The sequence below is a fragment of the Salvia hispanica genome, chromosome 6, assembly GCF_029641045.1.
Source record: "Salvia hispanica isolate PSC_SH4W2 chromosome 6, Shi_PSC_v1, whole genome shotgun sequence".
In the NCBI taxonomy this organism is placed as follows: domain Eukaryota; kingdom Viridiplantae; phylum Streptophyta; class Magnoliopsida; order Lamiales; family Lamiaceae; genus Salvia; species Salvia hispanica.
Window position 1 is genome coordinate 15037137 of NC_142697.1, and position 24898 is coordinate 15062034.

Here is a 24898-nt window from a genome sequence, read left to right on the forward strand (position 1 = left end):
GCGTGTGGAGGTGTGCAGGATAGGGTTGTAAAAATTGGTTTTGTAAATTCGTCGCTCCACTTGTCATAAGGTAGTTAAGTCGTATTCCAGGTTTATCTAAGATAATTAGGTCATTTTATTTTTTGATAAAAAACTTTATTCTCTATTATATTTTACGCTCTATTACTATATTCTCTCTCTTATTTTTCTTTTTCCATTTTAACCTTTAGAGCATTCACAATAAGGCGTCGGTCGGCATCCATGCAGGGAGACCGCCGATCTCAATTTTTTGGGGATTTTTTTCACCCTTATATATACACCTCATTGCTCTCCATTTCATTCGCACTTCTCATTTCTCTCCATTACAAATTTTCTCTCTCTAGCAATAAAATGAATCCTGATAACAACTTCCCGAACACCGGCGAGTCAGCATCCCCCGGCGTTTCCCAGTTTCCGGGCAAGTCGCAGTTTTCCGGCGGGTCCCATTTTCCGGGGGAACAAACCAATTCCCCGACTGCTACCCTCCGTTCCAAGGCAGCTACGCCGGTGCCAAGAGACCACTCAACCCCCTCTCGCAGTATGGGAACAATGTCTATCGGCCCAATATGGACGGGATCGCCGATCGATCAGGCGACGCTATCCCAGCGACCAATCCTATCTTCAGTACCGACGAGTTCTTGTCATACTAAGATATTTTTCCCTACAGAGAGAATCCTCAGCCGAGGGAGGGAAGGGAAAGGGGAAGGCACCTCTCAGTGAGTCGTCTTAGCCCGATGGCCGGTCGAAGAGGATTAACTACACTCTGCATGAGTCGCTTGCTATTGCGAACATTGAGTCGACGTGTCATAAGACCCGATTGTGTAGAACATGTAGACACAAAGAGGGTTTTGGGGGGGTGGGGTCTCGGCTACATACGCCCTCAGTGAAGCCTATTGAGGCAAAGGCCCACCACAGGGACCAGCTCTGCAAACATTGGGACCAGATGAGGGCCGACATTACCAAATTCCTTGGCATCTACAAGAACAACCTTCGAACGATGACCAGCGGCCAAAGTACGGACGATGTGAAAAAACTGTCGCTGCGACAGTTCTCCCGAAACAAAATTTTTTCTCAATCCAAGTACTGGGAGGTGTGGCAGATCCTGAAATAGGCCCCTAAATTCCAGATGGAGTTGGTGCCGAACGCCCTGAAGCATAAAGTTTTTTTATTATTTTAATAAAATATGTTCAATTTTTTTAATGTATATTTTTCTTCAATTGATTTGATTTTGGTTATTTTACTATTTGATAAATACCAACAATTAAAATAAATTATAGAGATATAGTGTTGAGATGAGCCGAGAATAGGTTAGACTCTGGAGGATAAAATGTGATGTGTGCCAAATGGAAATTGGAGATGGGTTGAGGAATGAAGGTCCACTATTATGAATGATCTTAATCCATGAATTTTTTTAATTTCGTATCCAAAAGAAATTGGAACTCAACATTCCACCTTTTTTTTTACCATTTAAAATGACAATTTTCTATATTTAGAAATAAACTCTTTCTTCTCTTATCTCATTGAAATGTTCAATTATCTTTTTCTCATCTATCGATCCTCTATTCTAATCTAAAGTGCAAGTTGGATGAAAAGACCTTGATGTCCTTTTTGGAGAGAAAAATGAAAAAATGGAGTGTCTTATATCCAAAAACAATTGGACAAATAATGACCTAAAAAAATGCTAGCTTCTTGAAGAAGTTTTAAAACACATTTAAAATAGTGCACTACCATTATTTTTTTTTATAATTAAGTTATTAAATTTATATATTAATTAGCCTTATATTTGGGTTAAAATTGGTATTATGTTAGAGAGCTTAATTTGCATTCCATTTGTTTAGGTTAAAATTGAGATTTAATCATTTATTGCAATACTTTTTCTCCGAATTAATTCACAAGCTAAATGACAACACAAATGTGTAATGTTTACAATTTTCATCCTATATTTACTCAATTAAAGTTTTTAATTCTTAATTTTAATTTGTATTTAATTAATTAAATGATACTACTAAGTTTATAGATTAAACTACGTAATAAGATGGAATTATATATATTTAAAATTAAATCTAACTTATAAAGTTTGCATAACTTCTTAATATAAAGAGTATTGTAAATTGTCACATTATTCAAAACAAACAAGATGCATAAAATATTATCGTTATTTAAATTATAATTTACTTTTTATACGTATATGTGGCGGGAAGTAAGAAATTTATTCTATCCATTATAAAAAATCATTTAGTCTTTGGTCATGTATATCAAGTTATGCTATGGTGTGAAATTAAACAGAAGAAATAAATACTCAACTAAAATATGATTATTAGATAATATAAATTTTCTAACTTGACTTCTCAAAGAAGTTTTAAATTTTTATGATTTAAATTATTCATATATCTAATGTGGATATGTTAATTTTTTAGAAATTAAGCTATTAAATTTATATATCAATTTACCTTTTATTTGGATTAATGACTTGCATGGCATCGTCAATAAACATCTTTACTCACAATATTTTCTTTATTTGTATATCTTATTCTAATTAACTCATATTCTTTGATCATTAGTCACACATCTTATTTTTATCATTAATTTTATTATTTTTACTCCACTTAGATTATAAATCAAAATTAAGTAAATGTTTCATTTATTAGGGAATAGTAAAATTTTCATTTAGAGTGAGACAAGATAAGTACTCCCTCCGTCCCAGATAATTCGGGACACTTTGACCCGACACGGATTTTAAGAAATCTAATGAAAAGTGAGTTGAAAAAGTTGGTGGGATGTGAGTCCTACTTTTAAAGTATAATAAAATGTGAGTAGGAATGAGTTAGTGGAATATGAGTTCCACTACCAAAAATGGTAAAAGTGAAGTGGGACAAATAATGTGAGACGGCCCGAAATAGAATATTGGATCGAATTATCTGGGACGGAGGGAGTGTATTTTATTTTTTTAAATCTGATGCCTCTAAGAAAATATGGATGAAGGATTAAATATGCTTGAATATTAAGTGGGAGAGGTATCCCCTGCCATGCTTGAAAATGCAGCAAACAAAGAATGAAACGCAAGAGAAAAGATGGTGGGGCCTTTTTTTTTTTTTTTAATATAGTAGGGGTATTACTTTATTCAATATACTCCTACTATACTTAGTACATGTAGTACTATTAAAAGTTATTTTGCCAACATTTTTTAAATGATCATATTGAAAAGATTAAAGACCAAAATTAGTCTTAACATATGGTCATTTTACGTTTTTGGTCCTAAACATTATCTTTTGGATTTTGTGGTCCTAAATATATGGAAATTTGATCATTTTAGTCCTCCGTCAACAGGGTTTAATCCCAATTTTGACCAAATTAAACTTTTATTTTGATTTTTTAATCCCTAATTAATTCCCTAATTATTTTTACACTTAAATTTTATCTTCTTCCTTCCTCTTATCTTTCATCTTCTTCCTTCCTCTTTCTCTCAAACCCTAGTTATGAAATTGAAGTGTAAAGATGAAGAGGAAGAGGAAGTGACTCAACTTATTTTTAACACAAGTATACCCGCAAGTGTACGGGGCTAATGTAGCAAATAGTAAGCAAAGAGTATCGTATCCACAGAGACAATGAGTGTCAACCTAATTACCACGAACCAACCTCAACTACTATCTAGATGAATCGGAAAGTTCGGATTTTCTAAATCTACTTAAAAGCAAGGTAAAAACAATTAAAAACAACTAGAGAACTAAAAGCAAATAAGAAAACGGATGTAGATCAAAGATGAGAAGGGTAGAATCCTACGGGATCGATAACAACTATCCTATGCTCAACTAACTTCCTAACTATGCCAACAAAGGGTCTCAAGGGTTATTAAGCTATCACTAAGGTAAAACTATATCTTTTCTCAAAGCATATAATTTGTAGATTGCTACCTAGAACCGAAGTCTCCTTCCTAGAACTAAGGCAACAACTCCTAATAGCTCCTAAGATACTTAGCTTCATTCAAAGGCTCAAATCTCTCGATTATATTGGCAAAGACGTCAATTTCTTCTCTTTCAAATTAAACTACTCACTTCTCAGTTCTTGTAGTAAAATCTACATGCATTTATAAGGTGATCAGTCAAATAAATGTATAAGCACAGAAAAAATCAAAATAACCACATGAGCCAAGGCATAGAAAAAGGAAATCAATTAAACATAAGAATAATTGTATCTCCTCCGTAGAACTCTACGAAGGATTTAGCTACTCATGTTCAACACAAAAGTCAAAGAAATATTCAAAAACATTGTTTGAATAAGAATAAAACTAAAAGTAGAAACTCCTAGAATTGGATTGGGCGGATTGGAGGCCTCGTCTTCAATCTTGCGATGAATACTCGTCCTCTGCTCGTTCTTCTCTTTTTCCTAGGTGAAAAAGTGGTATTTTTGGGGTAGGAGGCGTTTAAGTTGTGTTTGGAGGCGTTTCCTAGGCATATATATACCTAGGGTTGACTTTGGGCCCGAAATAAGCTGCCCGACGAAGCTGGCGGGTCGCCAGATTGGGTGTGCGTCGAAGCTGGCGAGTCGCCAGCTGCTTACGGCGTTTTTTTCGTGTTTTGCTGGCGGGTCGCCAGGTTCGTTTGCATGCGAACCTGGCGGGTCGCCAGCTATGTCACTGCTCTGCGTGGTCTTGGTAAAACGGCCATAACTTCTTTTACCGAACTCCGATTGAGACGTTTAAGATATCCACACGAAGCTCTTTCGAAGACGAAGAGAATGGTATGCATTACATGCGAATCGGACTTCAAAATCTCCAGAAAAGCTGTCTCGAACATTGAGCAGCTGCACATCCACATATTTTGTACATTTTTCTACACATTCTTCGCAAAATGGTCAAAATACCAACATAATAGAGAAGTAGCTATAACCATGTCTCAAAGTACACAATATATGATCAAAACCAAGTAAAACTACCCTCTAAAATCATGTAAAATCCAAGTGAATCAACTCCCCCAAACTTAAACAATTGCAAGTCCTCGAGCAATGAAGAAAAAGAACTAGAAGAAACTTGGATTCAAAAGAGTTTTAGACATCATCATCGTCTCAAAGAATACGAAATAAAGGAGCATATCACAATACAAATTCCATCAAGTTAAGCCGTCGAATGCACTTTTACTACTAACTCGTATATCACCTTGAATTCATGCTCCACTCGGAATGTATATATGTGTGTATATTCACCTCACTCAAAGTGTATAAGATATCAAGTAACACTCAAATCAATCAAAAATGCATGGTTTACCATAGGTTTGCTCAATGTCTAACCTCTCCTCTATTTCGTGTAACAATAAATCTAGAGTCCGAAAGGTCTTTTGTTTAGGTTATAATGTAGGCTCTTTGGTAAGGTAGGGTAATATTTGGCTAAAGTGACTAAATTCCCAATAAGATGTGAAATTCTAAGACATTACACAATCCACTTTCAACTTCAACCACTCACCAAAACACTTCTCAACAATAACTAGACTTTGTCTAATTTCTTCCAAACATCCAAAGATCTTGAATTATTCTCTATATACTATATATTTTCTTTTTTCTTTCTTTTTTTTTCTTCCTTTCTTCTTTCTTTTCTATTTCTTTCTCTATTTCTTTTTTTCTAAGTACAACCAACTTTCAACTTGATAAGCTAAACACGACCAATTTCTTTCAACAACTAAACTCTCCAAACTCTTCTTTTCATAGCTCAACAATTCTAGAGTCAAGGATTCTCAACCCCTTTGATTAGCTTGACAGAGAAAAGGCAATATAGGCTCAAACTTGGCTATTAAGGGTATTATTATATAATAAGGTTAGTGTTTAGGTAAAAATGAGGCTAACAACAATAGCCTAACATCTTCCCCTATCTTTAAGGTCACTATGTAAACTCAAGAAGACAAGGAGCAAGTTCTAGAAACACATACACATTTGATGATAAATCACACATGAAAGAATTAAAAGCTCAAGTCTCACTAGGCAAATAGCATGAATCAAGGCAAACAAGCAATTCGTTACTTATGCATCCTATTACTCAAACTCTCAAGTCAATGGTCAAGTGATAGCTCAAAGTGGAAGGTTCTTTTATCATAGACGACTAGTCTTCACCCAAATTACTACCAAATTTTTCAATTCAATTTCAAAACCCAACCAATCAAAGTAAGCATTCAAAGAGTTCTAACAAAATAATTCTATCCTAAAACAAAATAAAGCAACAAAAGCAATAAGATACGTACCTCGTTAGTGTCCATATCCACCATATCATCCCCCCAAACTTATTCAAAGCTACGCAAAGAATAAGTTTGAAAAGTTGGTGGAGAAGGGAGACATACATGGTAAGCAAGCAACAAAAAAAAACACACCAAAAACAAAATGAAACGATAAAATTAAGAGTTACCTACTAGGGGTTACCTCCCCTACAGTGCCTTTGGTTATCGTCGTTGGCTCGACGTCCTCCATGAGCTGCATCATGTCACGCCATAAATGGTGGTGTTGGATTTTCTATCAATCTTGGAAGCATATGATCTAGCCAATCTCTTCTTCCACCAAGTAGTTTTCAAAGCTCCATCACAAATTTTGGTTTCCACTTTGGGTGAATTTGCAGCTTTTGTTTTCTTCTCCTTCACTTTAGGATTTGGTGCAGTCTCTTCTTTAGAAAGTGATCCACCACATGAACCAAACATCCACCGCGGCAATGAAAAATCCCCCAATGTGGACTCAATTGCTTGTGTTTTTTGGACCTCTACAACATGCACAACTTTGCACTCCATCTTCATAACAAGTTCCTCATCTTCACGACTCTTCATAGCATTATAGATAGACAAAATGTGTCGTTTGTTGCCCATACGAAGAGTGAGCTCTCCCTTTGCTATATCTATCAATGCTTTTCCCGTTGCTAGGAATGGGCGCCCTAGGATAAGCGGCACATTCATGTCTTCCTCCATATCCAATACTACAAAATCGACAGGAAATATGAAGTCATGTACCTTCACCAGAACATCCTCAACAATTCCTTTAGGATAGGTGACTGATCTATCTGCCATCTGCAGTGTGATTGTAGTCGGCTTGAGAGTGCCGATCTTTATCTTTCTGAAAAATGATAATGGCATCAAATTTATGCTCGCCCTCAGATCACACAGTGCCTTTGTTTGTCTGTCATTTCCAATGACGCATGAGATATTGAAACTCCCAGGATCTTTAAGTTTGGCAGGTAGCTTCTTTTGAATTATCGCACTACAGTTTTCAGATATGTTCACCGTCTCATAATCAATCCACTTCTTCTTCTTGGAGAGCACATCTTTTAGGAACTTTGCATACGTAGGCATCTCTTGCAGAGCTTCCACCAATGGTATATTAATGTGCACCTTCCTAAAAATATCGAGAAATTTGGAGAATTGCTCATCCAACTTCTTCTTCTTCACCGCAAATGGGAAGGGCACTCTAACTGTCATAGGAATGGGGGGAGAGGGCAGATTTTCTGGCATTGCGTCTTTCTTGGTCTGAATGTCCACCTTATTCTTTCCCTTGGAATTCTCTTCTGCTCTGACATCTTCTTCTGGAGTACTCTTCTTTTCCTCTATAGGCATGGAAGGACCTTCATAGCTTTTACCACCTCTCAAGTGTATGGCCTTGCAGTCCTTGGGATTGTTTATGGTCTGTGCTGGGAATTGGCCTGGTTGATGTTGGACTCCCACAGCTTGAGAGATCTGACTTATCTGATTGTCAATGCTCTTCATGTGTACATTCAAGCTTTGCACGTCATTCTCAACAGATCTAGCTGCTTCGACATTTTGTCTATTCTATCATCTTCTATAACAGAGGCCACCCTGTATGACTTGTTTCTTTCATTATTCCATCCTTCATCAGTGGAAGCCACTCTCTCAATCACTTGCATGACATCATTCTCTCCTAATTGAAGGAGTGCTCCTCCTGCGCTCCAATTCAGTTCACGCATTGCATCTGAAGTGCACCCCCTATAAAAATTTATGACTTGATGTCCCGGACTTAGACCATGCTTTGGGCATCTCTTCAACAGTGTCTTAAATCTGGCCCATGCTTCTCGGATTGTCTCATGAGGCTTCATCTGGAATTGAATTATCTCTGCTTGCCTTTTTAGAACTTCGCTGGGTGGGAAGTACTTCTCCAAAAATAAGTTTACCATGACATCCCACGTTTTAACAGATCCTGACCCCATGTTATCGTACCAGTCTCTAGCATCATCTCTCAAGGAAAATGGGAATAGCCTTAGTCTGATTTGTTCATCTCTCACCCCATTAAGCTTCACCGTGTTACTGATCTGAATAAACTTAGTAAGATGCTTGTTGGGATCTTCATTGGTCTTCCCCGCAAAAGCATTAGCCTCAGCCATATTTAGCAATCCTGGCTTGAGCTCAAAATGATTGGCATCAATCCCATCGTTTCCAATTGGTGGGTCCTCTACCTCTCTATAAGCGTACATGTTCTGCACTGGCACTGTGGCTTGTTGTTCATTTTTTACTTTAACCTGTTTCACCAAATCTGCAAGTTGTAGTTGGAGCTGTTGGACTACCGGATCTGGATGTGGTGCATTGTTCTCTACGTTGTCCGCCATTGTTATTGCAACAGGAATAGGCGGTTCTCTCTTATGAGGCGAAAGTGATCGCCTTTGGTTGAGCTTTCTCTGAGCGTTTCTCCTTCGATTGGATGCTTCGATCTCAGGATCGAATAACTCTAATGGTTGCCCCTTAGAGCGAGTGAGCATACAACCTGAAAAGAAAAACACAAAAGTGAGAATAACTCAAAAAGAAAAGAAAAATAAAGCAAGTAAAATCTAGATTAGTAATCTTAATTTTTATCACGATATTAGGCTATAGTAACACAAAATTGTTAGAGTTTGTATACTAGAAATCACGTTTCGAGTGATTGAATACTGTAAAACTCTTATTTTATTTTCCAATAAATAAAACAGATTATTTTTGTCATAATGTTGTTATGTTTTACATTTAATGGATGTTAATGCATGTTTAAATGTATAAGTTAACTTAACAAAGTCTAAGTCTTTTGTTTTAGTAGACCGGTTGTGGGCGTCGTCCACTTTAAGGTAATACGGTCAGTTCTAAACAAAGAAAAGATGAATTTCACAACCTAGATGGAATTTGACTACCCATCGAGAAAGGTTGCAATGTCAGTCCGCATATTTCTAAGCCTTACTGAAATTAGATGACATTGGTGTGGTATAGCACTGAACGGATCTAACAGCAAGACTTGCCTTAGGCTATCTACTGAAAGGCGAGGTCTTGATAAATATTTATTTCTTAATCAATGTAGGTTAGCATTGAGCATACGGTATTGATTATGCATTACTTTGACTTATCAAATGGTGCGGGTTTTTCGTAACCCAATGATCCTGATATATTGGGTAGTGGTGATCAATATCTAGCGGTGCTAGGATTGCTATTATATTGAATCGTGCACGAGCTGAGTCTCGTTTGATAATGTCCTCAAGAGGAGCGCGAAACGAGGTTTTATTATTCGGAACCTAGCTAGTTGGAGTGTGATTACTCTATGAATAATAAATAAGTGTTTCATGCTAAGTCCACTCTTGGAATTAATAAGAAGTTAATTAATTAAGTCAATAGCAGACATTAATTAATTAATGGACATTTTAATCTTAAGCACGGGAAATGAAAGTTAAACGGAAACCCGGATTACTTGTAATTTCGGATTTGGATGGGGAGAGTTCAATATTACTTCTGTAGTGGCTGCTCGTAATATTCCAATTATAACTTATATTAAATTGTGGGTTCAATTTAATTAGTAAAAAGTAAATTGGATGAGCCCATATCCAAAACCTTCCATAGATCCCTGTCTGGGCCCAAAAGGAACTTAATATAAATAGGAGAATAAAGGAGACAGAAATAACACAATTCAGATTAGTGTAATTTTCGAAAATTATAGCTCCAAGCTGTAGAGATTTTCGAATTCCTCTCCTATTCCAAAAAGGATTTCTTTTGTCTTCTTTATTTAAGTCCTAGTATTCTAGTAAGATCAGCCCACACTGATATTGGGATACAGTTCGGGAACCAGAGAGAAGATTTGTGGTTTAGTACTCAAAGCATCACGTGGAGAAGAAGCTAGCCATCTTCAATTCTTTGGAGAATTAATTAGGTATTTTTCCTGCTCCGTAGAAAAGCATGTTTTAGGTTTTCAATATTCTTAAAGCATGATTAATTCAAGTTATGAGCATGATACATGTGATAATTACGCGAATAGCTTTTGTCTAAATAATCTGCTAAATAGATCTGATTATTATGTGATTGTTATTTATGCACCCGCTTCCGCTGCCGGTTCCAACAATTGGTATCAGAGCCAGTCTTTGGCTCTGATTATTTGGATTTAAATTTCGCGAAATTCATGTATGCATGTCTTATTTGATTACGAAGCATGTTCTTGTGTTTTTGTTATTTTTGATTATGCATGATGAACTCAAGAACTTTCGAATCATAGAACTTGAATTATTCGAACGTACTAGATGTGTGATTCGTCGGCGCTTGCGCCGGGACGAATCACACTATGTTCGATCGAAGTAGGGTTGTCGAATTGAGTGGGAGCCGAGAGTCACGGGCAAGGGGCGACGCGCCGGCGAGATTGGACTCGCGCGCGCCACCGGCCGAACCCGCAAAACCCTAGCCGGCCCCGACCAAAACTCGACTATCGCCGACGTAAATTAGGGAGCCGAAGGACGCGATCACGCGGCGACACGCCGACGAGCATGGGCTCGTGCGCGTCGCCGGTCGAGACCACGATCCTTGGCCGGCAGCCTGCGACGTCGTGCAAAGGAAAACGGCGTGGTGGCTCGTCCGAGAGCTGCCGAGGCGCCAAGAATCCGACGAAACCCTAACCCTAACCCTAGAATCCTAGTCGACCCAGCCCTAACGAGGCGCAACCGAGAGCAGCAACGCCGGCAGGCGGCGTCTGCTGGAGCGCGCGAGCTCGTTGGGCAGTGGGAGATCGCCGGAAAGTCGCGGCTCCGGCTGTGCTTTCTGGCTTGACGTTGACGGAGGGAGATGCGGCGATGCCGCGGAAGGGAGAAGGAAGCAGCGCGCCATCGGTGCGAACTGTCGGCGGTGGTCGGGCGGCGAACACGCCGCTCCGGCGAGCATCTCCGGGAGGAGTCTTCAAATCTTCGTCGTGTTGATTCGTGCAAACCTCGAATCGCAAGATAATGACGAAAGATTATTTTAATGATTATTTAATTCCTAAATTAATAGAAATCATTAAAAATAATATTATTTAATGAAATAAAATATTTTGGGAAGATTTCCCTAGATTTTAGGAATATTTGGATTATTTTCTATATCTATGAATATTTTATATCCTAGATGATATAGATAAGAATAATTTAATAGTTTCCTAAATATAATATATCTAGAATCTATAATAAGATAAGATATATATAAGATTACATTAAATAATATATTTTAATTTTCTTCCTAATCTTGAACTTGGAAATTATATGAATTTAATTTTTCATGTCTAATTAAGATTATAAATAATGTACTTTATTTTAGATATATCTTATAGAATGACGTGAATAAGAATTAAATTCTAGAACAATAATTCCTAAACTAAGATATTAAAGATAATAAAAGATTTAATTATCCAGTAAATTAAATACCAACAGAATTTAATTAGTCTTAATCTGCCTTAAGGCTAAAGGATAATTAATTAAAACCATAACCCAAATGTCTAAGCGATAATTATGAACTTATAGTTTATATATGGTCTCCATCGGTTGGACTGCCACATTTTGTGAAGCTGATTTTCTAATATTATCGCCACCTACAGAGTAGGGACAATAATCCTACGAAAACAGTAAGTTCATAAGGGCGGACTTCTCAAATAATAAATAGAATGAACTAGAAAGTGGTTCCTAATATTATCGCCACCTACAGAGTAGGGACAATAATCCTAAGGAACTGCGAGTTTCAGGGTTCAATCAGAATTTATGAGATAGCTTGGTTTTGTTATCAACACATGAACATTGTTATGGGAGTGTGTTGTAGAAATAAAATTCTGTAATGCTAAACCTGATGGTCGTGCTTAGGCAGCATTAGATATGTCGACCTCCAGAGGAGGAAGCTATTGATATGTCGGTGTTGTGACCAGTAAATTGTCAAAATTTTAATGCGTATTAACCTCCAGAGGAGGATACAATTTATTAATTTGGCTGTTGTAAGATTTTGAAAAGTTTTATGGTTAATCTACTCAATTTCCTTACATAAGTTTATGACAAATAGTAAAATCTTCTGTTTGCAGTGCAATAAAATCCGTCAAGATGTCTTTTAATCCTCTTTCTGCCATTCTCAAAGAAAACAAACTCGAAGGCCAAAATTACATCGAATGGAAACAAAACTTGGATATCGTTCTCACAGCCGAAGAGTACAAATTTGTGCTCACTACTCCACGCCCAGCTGTGCCGGCAGCTAATGCCGCGCAAGCACTGCGAGATGCGCATAAACGGTGGCATAAGGCGAATGAGATGGCTAAGTGCTATATGTTGGCTTCTATGTCATCAGTACTCAAGCATCAGCATTCTGCCATGGAAACTGCCGCCGAGATCATGACAAATCTCGTAAATCTTTTTGGTACTCAGAATCGAACGGCTAAGTCTCAAGCCTTTCGGAGTATCATGACGAAGTCTATGAAGGAAGGCTCATCTGTGAGGCAACACGTCCTCGAGATGATGAGCCGCCTCAACCAGATTGAGGTTTTGGGAGGGACGATCGATCCCGAGTCCCAGGTTACTATAATCCTTCAAAGTCTTCCCCCTAGCTTCCAACAGTTCAAGCTCAATTTCGAGATGAACAAGCGGAATTACACTTTGGCAGAGCTGCTGACTGAACTTCAGTCGGCGGAGGACCTTATGGTTCAAGCTAAGGTAGCTATGCTGAGTTTGGCGCCTAATTCCTCTGGCTCTAAGCCTAGAAAAGGAAAGAAAAAGGCACCCAATCCAGTGGCAGCTAAGAATGCTAAGGGAAAGAAGAAACAGCGGGGTGACAAGAAGCCTACTGGAAAGTGCTTCAAATGTGGAGAGAAGGGTCATTGGAAGCCAGACTGTCCTAAAAAGGGCAAGGCTACAGGTATGCACCATGCTGTAGTAGTCGAGTCATGTTTGGCTTCGACATCTACTCATACTTGGGTTATTGATACTGGAGCAACTGATCATATATGTTTTGATCCTGACTTAATGCAGGTGACAAGACGGCTACATGATCGTGAGATCGAAGTCCAGCTGGGCGACGCTACGAAAGTGGCGGCCGTTGCAGTGGGAGACGTTTATTTACGTTTTTCTAGTGATAGATTTTTGATTTTGAAGAATGTTTTGTTGATACCTTCTTTTAGAAGAAATTTAATTTCAGTTTCTAAATTGTCTTTTGATGGATATTCGATTTCTTTTGATGACAATTGCGTTATTAAGAAAGATGGCTCTTATATCTGTCGTGGTATCATGGAAAACAATCTGTACACAATCACTTCTACACAATTTAATCAACGTAAATCAGAACTCAATGCTACATCGAAAATTTCTAAGAAAAGAAAAGAACCTTCAACTTCAATGAATGAAACGTACTTATGGCACCTTAGACTTGGTCATGCCAACGAAAGAAGGATTCATGCGATGGTTGATCAAGATCTTATTAAAGGTCTTGAGAAGGAACCGTTTTCGAAGTGTGAGTCCTGTCTCGAAGGCAAGATGACTAAGAGACCTTTTAGGTCAAAAGGGAATAGGGCCAAGGAAGTACTTGAGCTCATTCATACTGATGTGTGTGGACCAATGTCAACCGAGGCAAGGGGCGGTTTTCGATACTTCGTCACCTTTACAGATGACTACTCGAAAATCGGATACATCTATTTGATGCGCTACAAGTCTGAAACTTTTGACAAGTTCAAGGAGTTTAAGTCTAAAGTAGAGACGCATCATGGTAAGAGTATCAAATGCCTGCGATCTGATCGCGGAGGCGAATACCTAAGTGCCGAGTTTTTGGACTATTTATCAGTGGCGGGAATTGAATCCCAAACGACTGCGCCGGGCACACCCCAGCAGAATGGCGTGGCTGAAAGAAGGAACAGGACCTTATTGAATATGGTCCGATCGATGATGAGTTATGCACGGTTACCTGTTTCGTTTTGGGGTCACGCTTTGCTTTCAGCAAACTATCTTTTAGACAACTTACCTTCTAAATCAGTTCCTACTACCCCATATGAGTTGTGGAATGGGCGTAAGCCCAATCTGGAACATCTCAGAGTATGGGGGTGTCCGGCTCATGTATTGGAAAAGGATCCAACTAAGCTGGAATCTAGGACTGAGGTTTGTGTGTTTATAGGATACCCTAGAGGAACGAAAGCTTATGAATTCTATAGTCTCAGAGATCAGAAAGTGATTGTGAGCACTCATGCCACATTCTTAGAGGAAGACTATGTAATGAATCATAAGTCCAGCAGTGAGATAGCTCTTGAAGAGCTAACTCAAGTCACAACTTCCATTAACCAAGAACAATCACCTAGTGTGACAACAATTCCAGAAATTTCAACTGATACTCCAAATATTGTAGTGCCGCGCCGCAGTGGGAGGGTCTCTCATGAGCCCGATAGATACATTGGTTTGGGAGAGTGCATGGATCACTCCTCGGACAGCAATGTACTCGATCCCTGGAATTTTGCAGAGGCGCAGGCAGATGTCGATCATTGCGAATGGGTGAAAGCAATGGATTCGGAACTACAATCAATGATAGACAAGGACGTCTACGATTTGTCTGTCCTACCCGAAGGCTGTACTGCCATTGGGAGCAAATGGATATACAAACGTAAACGTGGACACGATGGACGAGTTAAAGTCTTTAAGGCAAGACTAGTGGCTAAGGGGTATACCCAAAAGGAAGGCATCGATTACGATGAGACCTTCTCCCCAGTGGCCATGCTCAAATCGATCCGTATACTTTTGTCTATAGCAGCTTACATGGATTGGGAAGTATGGCAGATGGACGTTAAGACTGCGTTTTTAAACGGGAGTCTTGAGGAGACCATCTACATGGAACAACCCGAAGGCTATGTGGTAAAGGGCAAGGAACACATGGTTTGGAAGCTTAAGAAGGCCATTTATGGCCTCAAGCAAGCATCTAGATCATGGAACCAGTGTTTCGATCAAACAGTTCAAAAGTTTCGATTCGAAAAATGCCCTAATGAAAGCTGTGTGTATAAGAAGGTTGAAAAAGGAAATGTTGTGTTCTTAGTTTTGTATGTAGATGACATTCTTCTAATTGGAAACAATAAAAAGATGTTGTCATCAGTGCGAACTTGGTTGTCCAGCCAGTTCGAGATGAAAGATATGGGTGAAGCGGGACACATTCTCGGTATCAAGGTTCTTAGGAACCGAGCTAAGAGAATGTTGTGCTTATCCCAAGAATCTTACATCGAAACAGTGCTTAGACGATTTAGCATGCAAGATGCCAAGAAAGGTTTTCTACCTTTTAGACATGGCATCCATTTATCTCAAGAGATGTGTCCTAAGACAGCATCTGAGATAGCAGAGATGAGAAGAATACCATATGCCTCGGCAGTTGGTAGTCTCATGTATGCTATGCTTTGTACTAGACCCGATATCTGCTTTGCTGTTGGCATGGTAGCAAGATATCAATCTAATCCCGGCCAAGGACATTGGACTGCCGTAAAGAACATACTCAAGTACCTTAATCGGACTAAGGACTATGTTCTAGTTTACAATGCAGCCGAGCTCTGTCCTTTAGGATATACAGATTCAGATTTTCAATCTGATGTAGATTCGAGGAAATCAACTTCCGGATATGTGTTTACCTTAGGAGGTGGAGCCGTAATTTGGAAGAGTGTAAAGCAGAAATGCATTGCAGACTCTACCATGGAAGCCGAATATGTGGCCGCTTCGGAGGCTGCAAAAGAGGCTGTATGGCTTAAGAACTTCCTTCTGGACTTAGGAGTGGTCGCGAATATGCCCAAGAGCATCACCATTTATTGCGATAATTCTGGTGCTGTGGCAAATTCGAGGGAACCGCGGGCTCATAAGGCGAGCAAGCACATAGAGAGGAAGTATCATATCATTCGAGATATAGTGCAGAGAGGAGACATACAAGTGGTCAAGATTGAGTCAGAGAACAACCTGGCAGATCCTTTCACGAAGGCATTAGCGGTAAAGCCGTATGAAAGCCATGTTGAAGGAATGGGAGTTCGACTAATTCAAGACCTCAATCCGCTTTCAGTATAAGTGGGAGAATATTAGACGTTAGCACATTTTTTGTATACTCGAAAGTGTTTTGAGTATAAGTGGGAGATTGTTAGAGTTTGTATACTAGAAATCACGTTTCGAGTGATTGAATACTGTAAAACTCTTATTTTATTTTCCAATAAATAAAACAGATTATTTTTGTCATAATGTTGTTATGTTTTACATTTAATGGATGTTAATGCATGTTTAAATGTATAAGTTAACTTAACAAAGTCTAAGTCTTTTGTTTTAGTAGACCGGTTGTGGGCGTCGTCCACTTTAAGGTAATACGGTCAGTTCTAAACAAAGAAAAGATGAATTTCACAACCTAGATGGAATTTGACTACCCATCGAGAAAGGTTGCAATGTCAGTCCGCATATTTCTAAGCCTTACTGAAATTAGATGACATTGGTGTGGTATAGCACTGAACGGATCTAACAGCAAGACTTGCCTTAGGCTATCTACTGAAAGGCGAGGTCTTGATAAATATTTATTTCTTAATCAATGTAGGTTAGCATTGAGCATACGGTATTGATTATGCATTACTTTGACTTATCAAATGGTGCGGGTTTTTCGTAACCCAATGATCCTGATATATTGGGTAGTGGTGATCAATATCTAGCGGTGCTAGGATTGCTATTATATTGAATCGTGCACGAGCTGAGTCTCGTTTGATAATGTCCTCAAGAGGAGCGCGAAACGAGGTTTTATTATTCGGAACCTAGCTAGTTGGAGTGTGATTACTCTATGAATAATAAATAAGTGTTTCATGCTAAGTCCACTCTTGGAATTAATAAGAAGTTAATTAATTAAGTCAATAGCAGACATTAATTAATTAATGGACATTTTAATCTTAAGCACGGGAAATGAAAGTTAAACGGAAACCCGGATTACTTGTAATTTCGGATTTGGATGGGGAGAGTTCAATATTACTTCTGTAGTGGCTGCTCGTAATATTCCAATTATAACTTATATTAAATTGTGGGTTCAATTTAATTAGTAAAAAGTAAATTGGATGAGCCCATATCCAAAACCTTCCATAGATCCCTGTCTGGGCCCAAAAGGAACTTAATATAAATAGGAGAATAAAGGAGACAGAAATAACACAATTCAGATTAGTGTAATTTTCGAAAATTATAGCTCCAAGCTGTAGAGATTTTCGAATTCCTCTCCTATTCCAAAAAGGATTTCTTTTGTCTTCTTTATTTAAGTCCTAGTATTCTAGTAAGATCAGCCCACACTGATATTGGGATACAGTTCGGGAACCAGAGAGAAGATTTGTGGTTTAGTACTCAAAGCATCACGTGGAGAAGAAGCTAGCCATCTTCAATTCTTTGGAGAATTAATTAGGTATTTTTCCTGCTCCGTAGAAAAGCATGTTTTAGGTTTTCAATATTCTTAAAGCATGATTAATTCAAGTTATGAGCATGATACATGTGATAATTACGCGAATAGCTTTTGTCTAAATAATCTGCTAAATAGATCTGATTATTATGTGATTGTTATTTATGCACCCGCTTCCGCTGCCGGTTCCAACAAAAATTGTCCCCGGCAACGGCGCCAAAAACTTGACTCAACTTATTTTTAACACAAGTATACCCGCAAGTGTACGGGGCTAATGTAGCAAATAGTAAGCAAAGAGTATCGTATCCACAGAGACAATGAGTGTCAACCTAATTACCACGAACCAACCTCAACTACTATCTAGATGAATCGGAAAGTTTGGGTTTTCTAAATCTACTTAAAAGCAAGGTAAAAACAATTAAAAACAACTAGAGAACTAAAAGCAAATAAGAAAACGGATGTAGATCAAAGATGAGAAGGGTAGAATCCTACGGGATCGATAACAACTATCCTATGCTCAACTAACTTCCTAACTATGCCAACAAAGGGTCTCAAGGGTTATTAAGCTATCACTAAGGTAAAACTATATCTTTTCTCAAAGCATATAATTTGTAGATTGCTACCTAGAACCGAAGTCTCCTTCCTAGAACTAAGGCAACAACTCCTAATAGCTCCTAAGATACTTAGCTTCATTCAAAGGCTCAAATCTCTCGATTATATTGGCAAAGACGTCAATTTCTTCTCTTCCAAATTAAACTACTCACTTCTCAGTTCTTGTAGTAAAATCTACATGCATTTATAAGGTGATCAGTCAAATAAATGTATAAGCACAGAAGAAATCAAAATAACCACATGAGCCAAGGCATAGAAAAAGGAAATCAATTAAACATAAGAATCATTGTATCTCCCCCGTAAAACTCTACGAAGGATTTAGCTACTCATGTTCAACACAAAAGTCAAAGAAATATTCAAAAACATTGTTTGAATAAGAATAAAACTAAAAGTAGAAACTCCTAGAATTGGATTGGGCGGATTGGAGGCCTCGTCTTCAATCTTGCGATGAATACTCGTCCTCTGCTCGTTCTTCTCTTTTTCCTAGGTGAAAAAGTGGTATTTTTGGGGTAGGAGGCGTTTAAGTTGTGTTTGGAGGCGTTTCCTAGGCATATATATACCTAGGGTTGACTTTGGGCCCGAAATAAGCTGCCCGACGAAGCTGGCGGGTCGCCAGGTTGGGTGTGCGTCGAAGCTGGCGAGTCGCCAGCTGCTTACGGCGTTTTTTTCGTGTTTTGCTTGCGGGTCGCCAGGTTCGTTTGCATGCGAACCTGGCGGGTCGCCAGCTATGTCACTGCTCTGCGTGGTCTTGGTAAAACGGCCATAACTTCTTCTACCGAACTCCGATTGAGACGTTTAAGATATCCACACGAAGCTCTTTCGAAGACGAAGAGAATGGTATGCATTACATGCGAATCGGACTTCAAAATCTCCAGAAAAGCTGTCTCGAACATTGAGCAGCTGCACATCCACATATTTTGTACATTTTTCTACACATTCTTCGCAAAATGGTCAAAATACCAACATAACAGAGAAGTAGCTATAACCATGTCTCAAAGTACACAATATATGATCAAAACCAAGTAAAACTACCCTCTAAAATCATGTAAAATCCAAGTGAATCAGGAAGGGAAAATTCGACACGAACATGAATTCCAAAACAAACTCGAACTCGTCGAGCTCGTTGTGCAAGAGCACGCCGCCGCAGTCGCCGGTGGTGGCGCCGCCGTCGAGCCCGGCCGGGAGGAGGTGGTGGTGCTGATAAACCTGAGGTGCGAGACGGGCGGGGGAGGAGAGGGGAGCAACAAGGGGCTGTTGTAGGAGAGGATATCGCAGGGGATGAAGGAGATGGGATACAAACGGAGTGCGAAGAGGTGTAAGGAGAAATGGGAGAATATAAATAAGTATTTTAGGAAGACCAATGAAAGTAGCAAGAAGAGGTCTGTGAACTCGAGGACTTGTCCGTATTTTCATCAGCTCAGCTGTTTGTACGGCGACGACACGATTGTTGTGCCTAACGCCGCCGATGCGGTGACGGCGGAGATTGATCAGTAGTTGTGTGATTTGGGTTGCTTATTCCTTTTCCTCTTCCATAACTAAGGTTTGAGAGGAAGAGGAAGGAAGAAGATGAAAGATGATAGGAAGAAGAAAAAAGAAAGAAGAATAAACTAAAGAAGAAAAAAAGAAATAAGAAAGGAAGAAAAAAAAAATCATATATTTGGTTCTATTTAATTGAATTTCCAAAATATCCTTCATAACAAAAAAATTACTACATGTTTGGTACTTAGGGTTATTTTTGTCATGGAATACCAAAAACGATATAAAATAAATATCAGATACGCGAAAGTGATTATTTTTGTCATGGAATACCAAAAACGATATAAAATAAAAATCAGATACCATTTATGTGCGAAAGTGAATGATCAGGTACAATTTATATATTTTGGTAGTTCACTGATTAAATTTATAGTACTGATATAATAGGTTGGAGAAGATATTCTGTTCCACTCCTCATGCTCCACTCCTCGTACACTACTCAAGCACAGCGCAGTGTACTTCCTAGCGCTGGCCTTGTCAATTCCCAGCCATGAGGTTTTCCCTAAAACCTCTAAAACCTCCGGCCGCCTCCACTCTCCGTCGTTTCTCCGCCGATCCGCTCGCCACGCCAACAGCAGATCCATCCTGCCCCATCTCGGAGACGCTCTCACTTCTCCAAACCTCCGATCCCATTTCCTGGCCAGCCAATTCTAAGCTCGGCGATCTCCTCTCCGCCGTCTCTCCACAGTCCGTCCTCAAAATCACCCGCCAGCTCCCGGCTTCTCAAAATGCCCTCCAATTTTTCGAGTACCTCAAATCAAGCCCCCACCTATCCGATTTTGTCCCCTTTGCGTTCCAAGGGGTGCTTGAGCTTGTCATGCGCGAAAACCCTAATTCCCCCGGTAAGCTATACGAGCTCTTCGCAATGGCAAAGGAGCAAAATACCCCTCTCTCCGTCAACGCGGGAACCCTGCTGATTATGTGCTTTAGCAACGCCAATATGCTGGAGGAGATGGTCATGGTGCTCGACGCCATCGAGACGCGGGTGAGGAACACTCACGTGGTTAATTTAGTTGTTTTTGGATTGTTCAATTTGGGCCGTTTCCCTGCTGCCCTGAAGCTGGTCGACAAAATGCTTCAACCCGGTGCCGCTAATCCTCCCAATGACAGGACGTTGAGAATTGTCTTTTCATCGATTTTGGGAAGAAAGTACAGAGGTGGGGATTTGAGGGATGAGGAAATTTATCATCTTTTTTTGCGTTTCAGTGAGAATGGTCTTTGCCTGGGTGGATATTGGTTGACGCACATGATTTCTAGGTTTTGTAGGAATGGAGACTGCAACAAGGCTTGGAATGCTTTGCAAAAGGCCATGAATTCAGGGTCTCATGTGGAGGTGATCCCTTGCAATTTCCTGCTGTCAAAGTTAGGGCAGCAACGTGATTATGTTAGAATGAACTTGTTGATGAACGAGATGAAGGAAAAGGGGATCACACCCACTGTTGTGACCTATGGGATCATGATCAGGAACTTGTGCAAGATTCGGAGGTTGGATGAGGCATTGGAGGTGCTCGAGAAGATGAGAGATGGAGAAGCTGGCATTAAACCAGATGTTGTCATTTACAACACGTTGATTGATGGATTGTGTAAAGTTGGGAGGCAAGAAGATGGGTTAAGGTTGATGGAGAGAATGAGGTCGTCTGAGACCAAGTGTGAGCCAAACACTGTCACTTACAATTGCTTGATCGATGGATTTTGTAAAGTAGGTGACATTGATACGGCGCGCGAGCTTTTTGAGCAAATGAGCAATCTTGATGAGGGTGTGAACATCGTTTCACTTAATGCAATGCTGGGAGGGATGTGTAGGGTGGGTAGAGTTAGCAGTGCGATGGAACTCTTTAGCAGAATGCGTGAGAAAGGTTTGGAAGGGAATGCAGTTACATATACTGCATTGATAACTGCTTTCTGTGGTGCAAACAATACTGAGAAAGCAATGGATTTGTTTAACGAAATGAAAGAAAATGGATGCAACCCGGATGCTATCATCTACTACACCTTGATCTCGGGCTTTACACGGGCAGGAAGAATGAATGATGCTATGGAAATCAAGTCGAAGATGGAGGAAGCTGGTTTTTCATTGGACATAATTGGCTACAATATCATGATTGGTGGATTTTGTAGGAAGAATAAGATTGGGAATGCATCTGAGCTGCTGACAGAAATGGAGATTGCGGGATTAAATCCTGATCGTGTCACATATAATACTCTGATTTCGTATTTCTGTGACAAGGGGGATTTCAAGCATGCACAGAAAGTAATGAAGAAGATGATGGATGATGGATTATCACCTACTGTTGTTACCTATGGTGCCTTGATTCAAGGGTATTGCGTGAAGGGGAGTCTCAGTGCAGCGATGAGGTTATTCGCAGACATGAAATCCACGTCAAAGGTGCCTCCGAACACTGTTATTTACAACATCTTGATTGACTCACATTGCAAGGAGGATAACGTGGAAGGGGCTCTTTCATTAATGGATGAGATGAGGGATCGTGGGGTGAAGCTGAATACCACCACATACAATGCTCTGTTTAAAGGCATGCAGCAGAGGAATTGGTCAAAGAAGGCGCTGCAGCTTATGCAGCAGATGAGTAAACAGGAATGTATGCCGGATTATGTGACGATGGAGATTCTCACTGAGTGGCTTTCTGCAGCTGGTGAGACGGAGAAGTTGAAAGAGTTTGTTCGGTCCTACCGGGATTGTAATCTGACTGTGTAGAGCTTCATTGTAATATCCCGTATCTTATTTTTATATACTCCATAAAAAAGAAGCTATTATATTTTTGGGTATTTTTAAAAGTATGTTTGAAATTATTTAATTGTGAATTGATTACCTGAGTACGTTTTGAACTAATGAGTTTGATTTCCAAATGTTTTACAGGTTATCCTACTTCACCGAAGATGCGCCATAGCAAATTTAATAAGGTTTAAGTGTTAAATTTTGATCTTTAGTGAAATTAGTAGTTTTAGAAACTTGTAATGAAATTAGAAAATATTAGAGCAATTGTTTAATGCCTTTTATATTTTTATTTGTGCTCTTTTGTGTGTATTTTATTGTTAAAGTTAATAGATTAACTAGGATTAGGAAAATAGAGTTATTATATGTAAATGTTGTAAGTAATCTATTTTATTGAATTATATGTAGTTATAAGAAAAGTTCTCCCCCCTCCACGTGCTATCTTCGTCCCCAGCCATCTTTCCTTACTTGCTTCCATTATAGTATGATCATGGTTGAAGGGGTTTTCCCAAACTCAAGTTTCTTGCGATTTAAGGTAGAAATTGTACTCCTCTTTTGATTATCTCACTTCCTAAGATAATGTTTGTGGACTTGATTTCAAGCTTTGTGCTTGTTGTTGTCAATGTGTAAAGTGAGAAATTTTTATATTTTGTCTAAAATTGGGGATTTTAGTTATTTTGATTAGCTTAGCTATTTTTCTATTTGATTGTTGGGGTGGAATTGTATAAATTGATGGCTTGACTTAGAGCTTTGTTTTAGTTAGTATGATTATTGAAACCCTAGAACTAAGTGGGTGCTTCAATTTGAATTTGTTGATGCAGTTGAAACTATACTTTTATTTTTAGAACCAAAGAATTGAACTTTGGAGTAAAGTTTTTGATTGTCAATAATTACACTGTTTAAACATAGGTTTCGGGGCTTATTTGACAGACCAAAAGAATTCATTTTCGGCTCATAGTTTACCAGAGGATAGCCTTAGCTGTCTTCTACATTGTCACCAAATTTCAGCTTCAACCAAGTTCGTATGGATTTATTATGATTTTTTCCAAGAGGACTTTCCTGTTTCTGGCAGGTTCTGGAAAAATATCCATAAATAAAAAACAAACAGGAATTTCAAGCTCAAAATAAATCCTCAAAAACTAGACTTTTCTTCTTATCTTTTAAAATTGGTTTCGTTGGTTTCTGACTTATGAGTCGAGCTGAATGATTTTTCAAAGTTAGTGCTTTCTGCTGTGAATGGTAGCAGTGAAAGTGATTTTGTTGATTTTATTTGAGTAACCTATTGGTGTGAGATGATTCTGAACTTGAGATGTGCTTTAAATAATGATGTAGGAAGATGTGTGTTTAATCTTGGAAATTGTTTAGAGCCGTTTTGTTTTATTTTTGGGGATTTCAATTGTAGATAGTATGAGTAGTATGTTTGACAGCTTTTCTACCTTGATTAAGTGTTATGGTTGAGTGATAGGTAAAATACTGTGAATCATATGGTGAATGTTTTATGTGCTTATGTGTTGACAGATGCTTTGACTGAGAGTCATTAGTTTAACCAACTTGTGTGTTGTGAGTTAATAAAATAGGTTAGATTATAGCAGAAAAACGTATATTCAATCTGTTTTGACGTTCGAGCTAATTGTATACTATGTTCTAAGTTTAAGTTTCCTAAAGATGGAATGTGTTCAAGTTCTTGGTTTAAAGTTTTAAGTTTGGAATTTTGTAAATTGAGTTAAAATGCTTAAGTGCTAGGAGTGGCGCATCCAAGGCTCGAGGATGGACAACCGAACCAAGCTTGAGAGATTATGTCGGAGATTATTTTGGATTGCAACTTTCGAGGTGGGGTTTACTTTATCTGTAAGCGTAGTGATTACATGGTTATAATCATTGTTGTGTCGTGCGTCATTCATATGAGCTTATGGGCCCACGAGGGGTCAGGTCCACGAGGGACCGAGACTAGTCTCATATAGATGTCAGCAAAGTTGAGATGGTTCATTATGTTATGATTCATTACACAATTGGTTATAACTGCTTGCAGCGTATTCCCCGCTGAGTGTGCTTGCATACTCTCACCTCTATTTAATGTTTATCAGGTTAAGGAGTCTGTGACGAGGCAGCGGTCAACGTGGTCCACGGTCTCCCAACCCAATTTTTGCCTATTATCCATTTCGGGATTTTGGGGTAAATATGACCAGTTTAGATAATACTATATTTTCAAAACGTGTGTCCCATGATGGTGATTTAGCCACATATATGGTTTCTAATACATTTGTGTTTTTTTGGGGAACGTGTTCCGAATAGGCAAATTATTTTATTTTCGCTCATTTATTTTTTATGAAATATATAAATTTTAGTAGTGATAAAAAATGACAATGTTTTATATAAGACATCAAAAATAAAA

At 38.8% G+C, this 24898-nt stretch overlaps 2 protein-coding genes across 7 annotated transcripts; one reads left to right on the top strand and one right to left on the bottom strand.

Annotated features, from left to right (window-relative positions):
- Positions 1–6473: 6473 nt before the first annotated feature.
- Positions 6474–7742, bottom strand: LOC148923265 (uncharacterized). The gene has a single exon (XM_089061445.1). It carries the CDS (start codon positions 7740–7742, stop codon positions 6474–6476), a length of 1269 nt encoding a protein of 422 aa, XP_088917571.1.
- A 12429-nt stretch (positions 7743–20171) lies between these two features.
- On the top strand, positions 20172–24821 carry LOC125207081 (uncharacterized). 6 transcript variants are annotated; one of them, XM_089061175.1, is made up of 4 exons: positions 20172–22497; positions 22651–23041; positions 24244–24336; positions 24591–24821. In XM_089061175.1, exon 1 carries the CDS (start codon positions 20266–20268, stop codon positions 22486–22488), a length of 2223 nt encoding a protein of 740 aa, XP_088917301.1. In that variant the 5' UTR covers positions 20172–20265; the 3' UTR covers positions 22489–22497; positions 22651–23041; positions 24244–24336; positions 24591–24821. The 6 variants fall into 6 exon arrangements, with proteins under 6 accessions (XP_088917301.1, XP_088917300.1, XP_088917302.1 ...); XM_089061174.1 differs by having other exon boundaries at positions 24250–24336; XM_089061176.1 differs by having other exon boundaries at positions 22651–22694; positions 22915–24336.
- Positions 24822–24898: the final 77 nt, after the last annotated feature.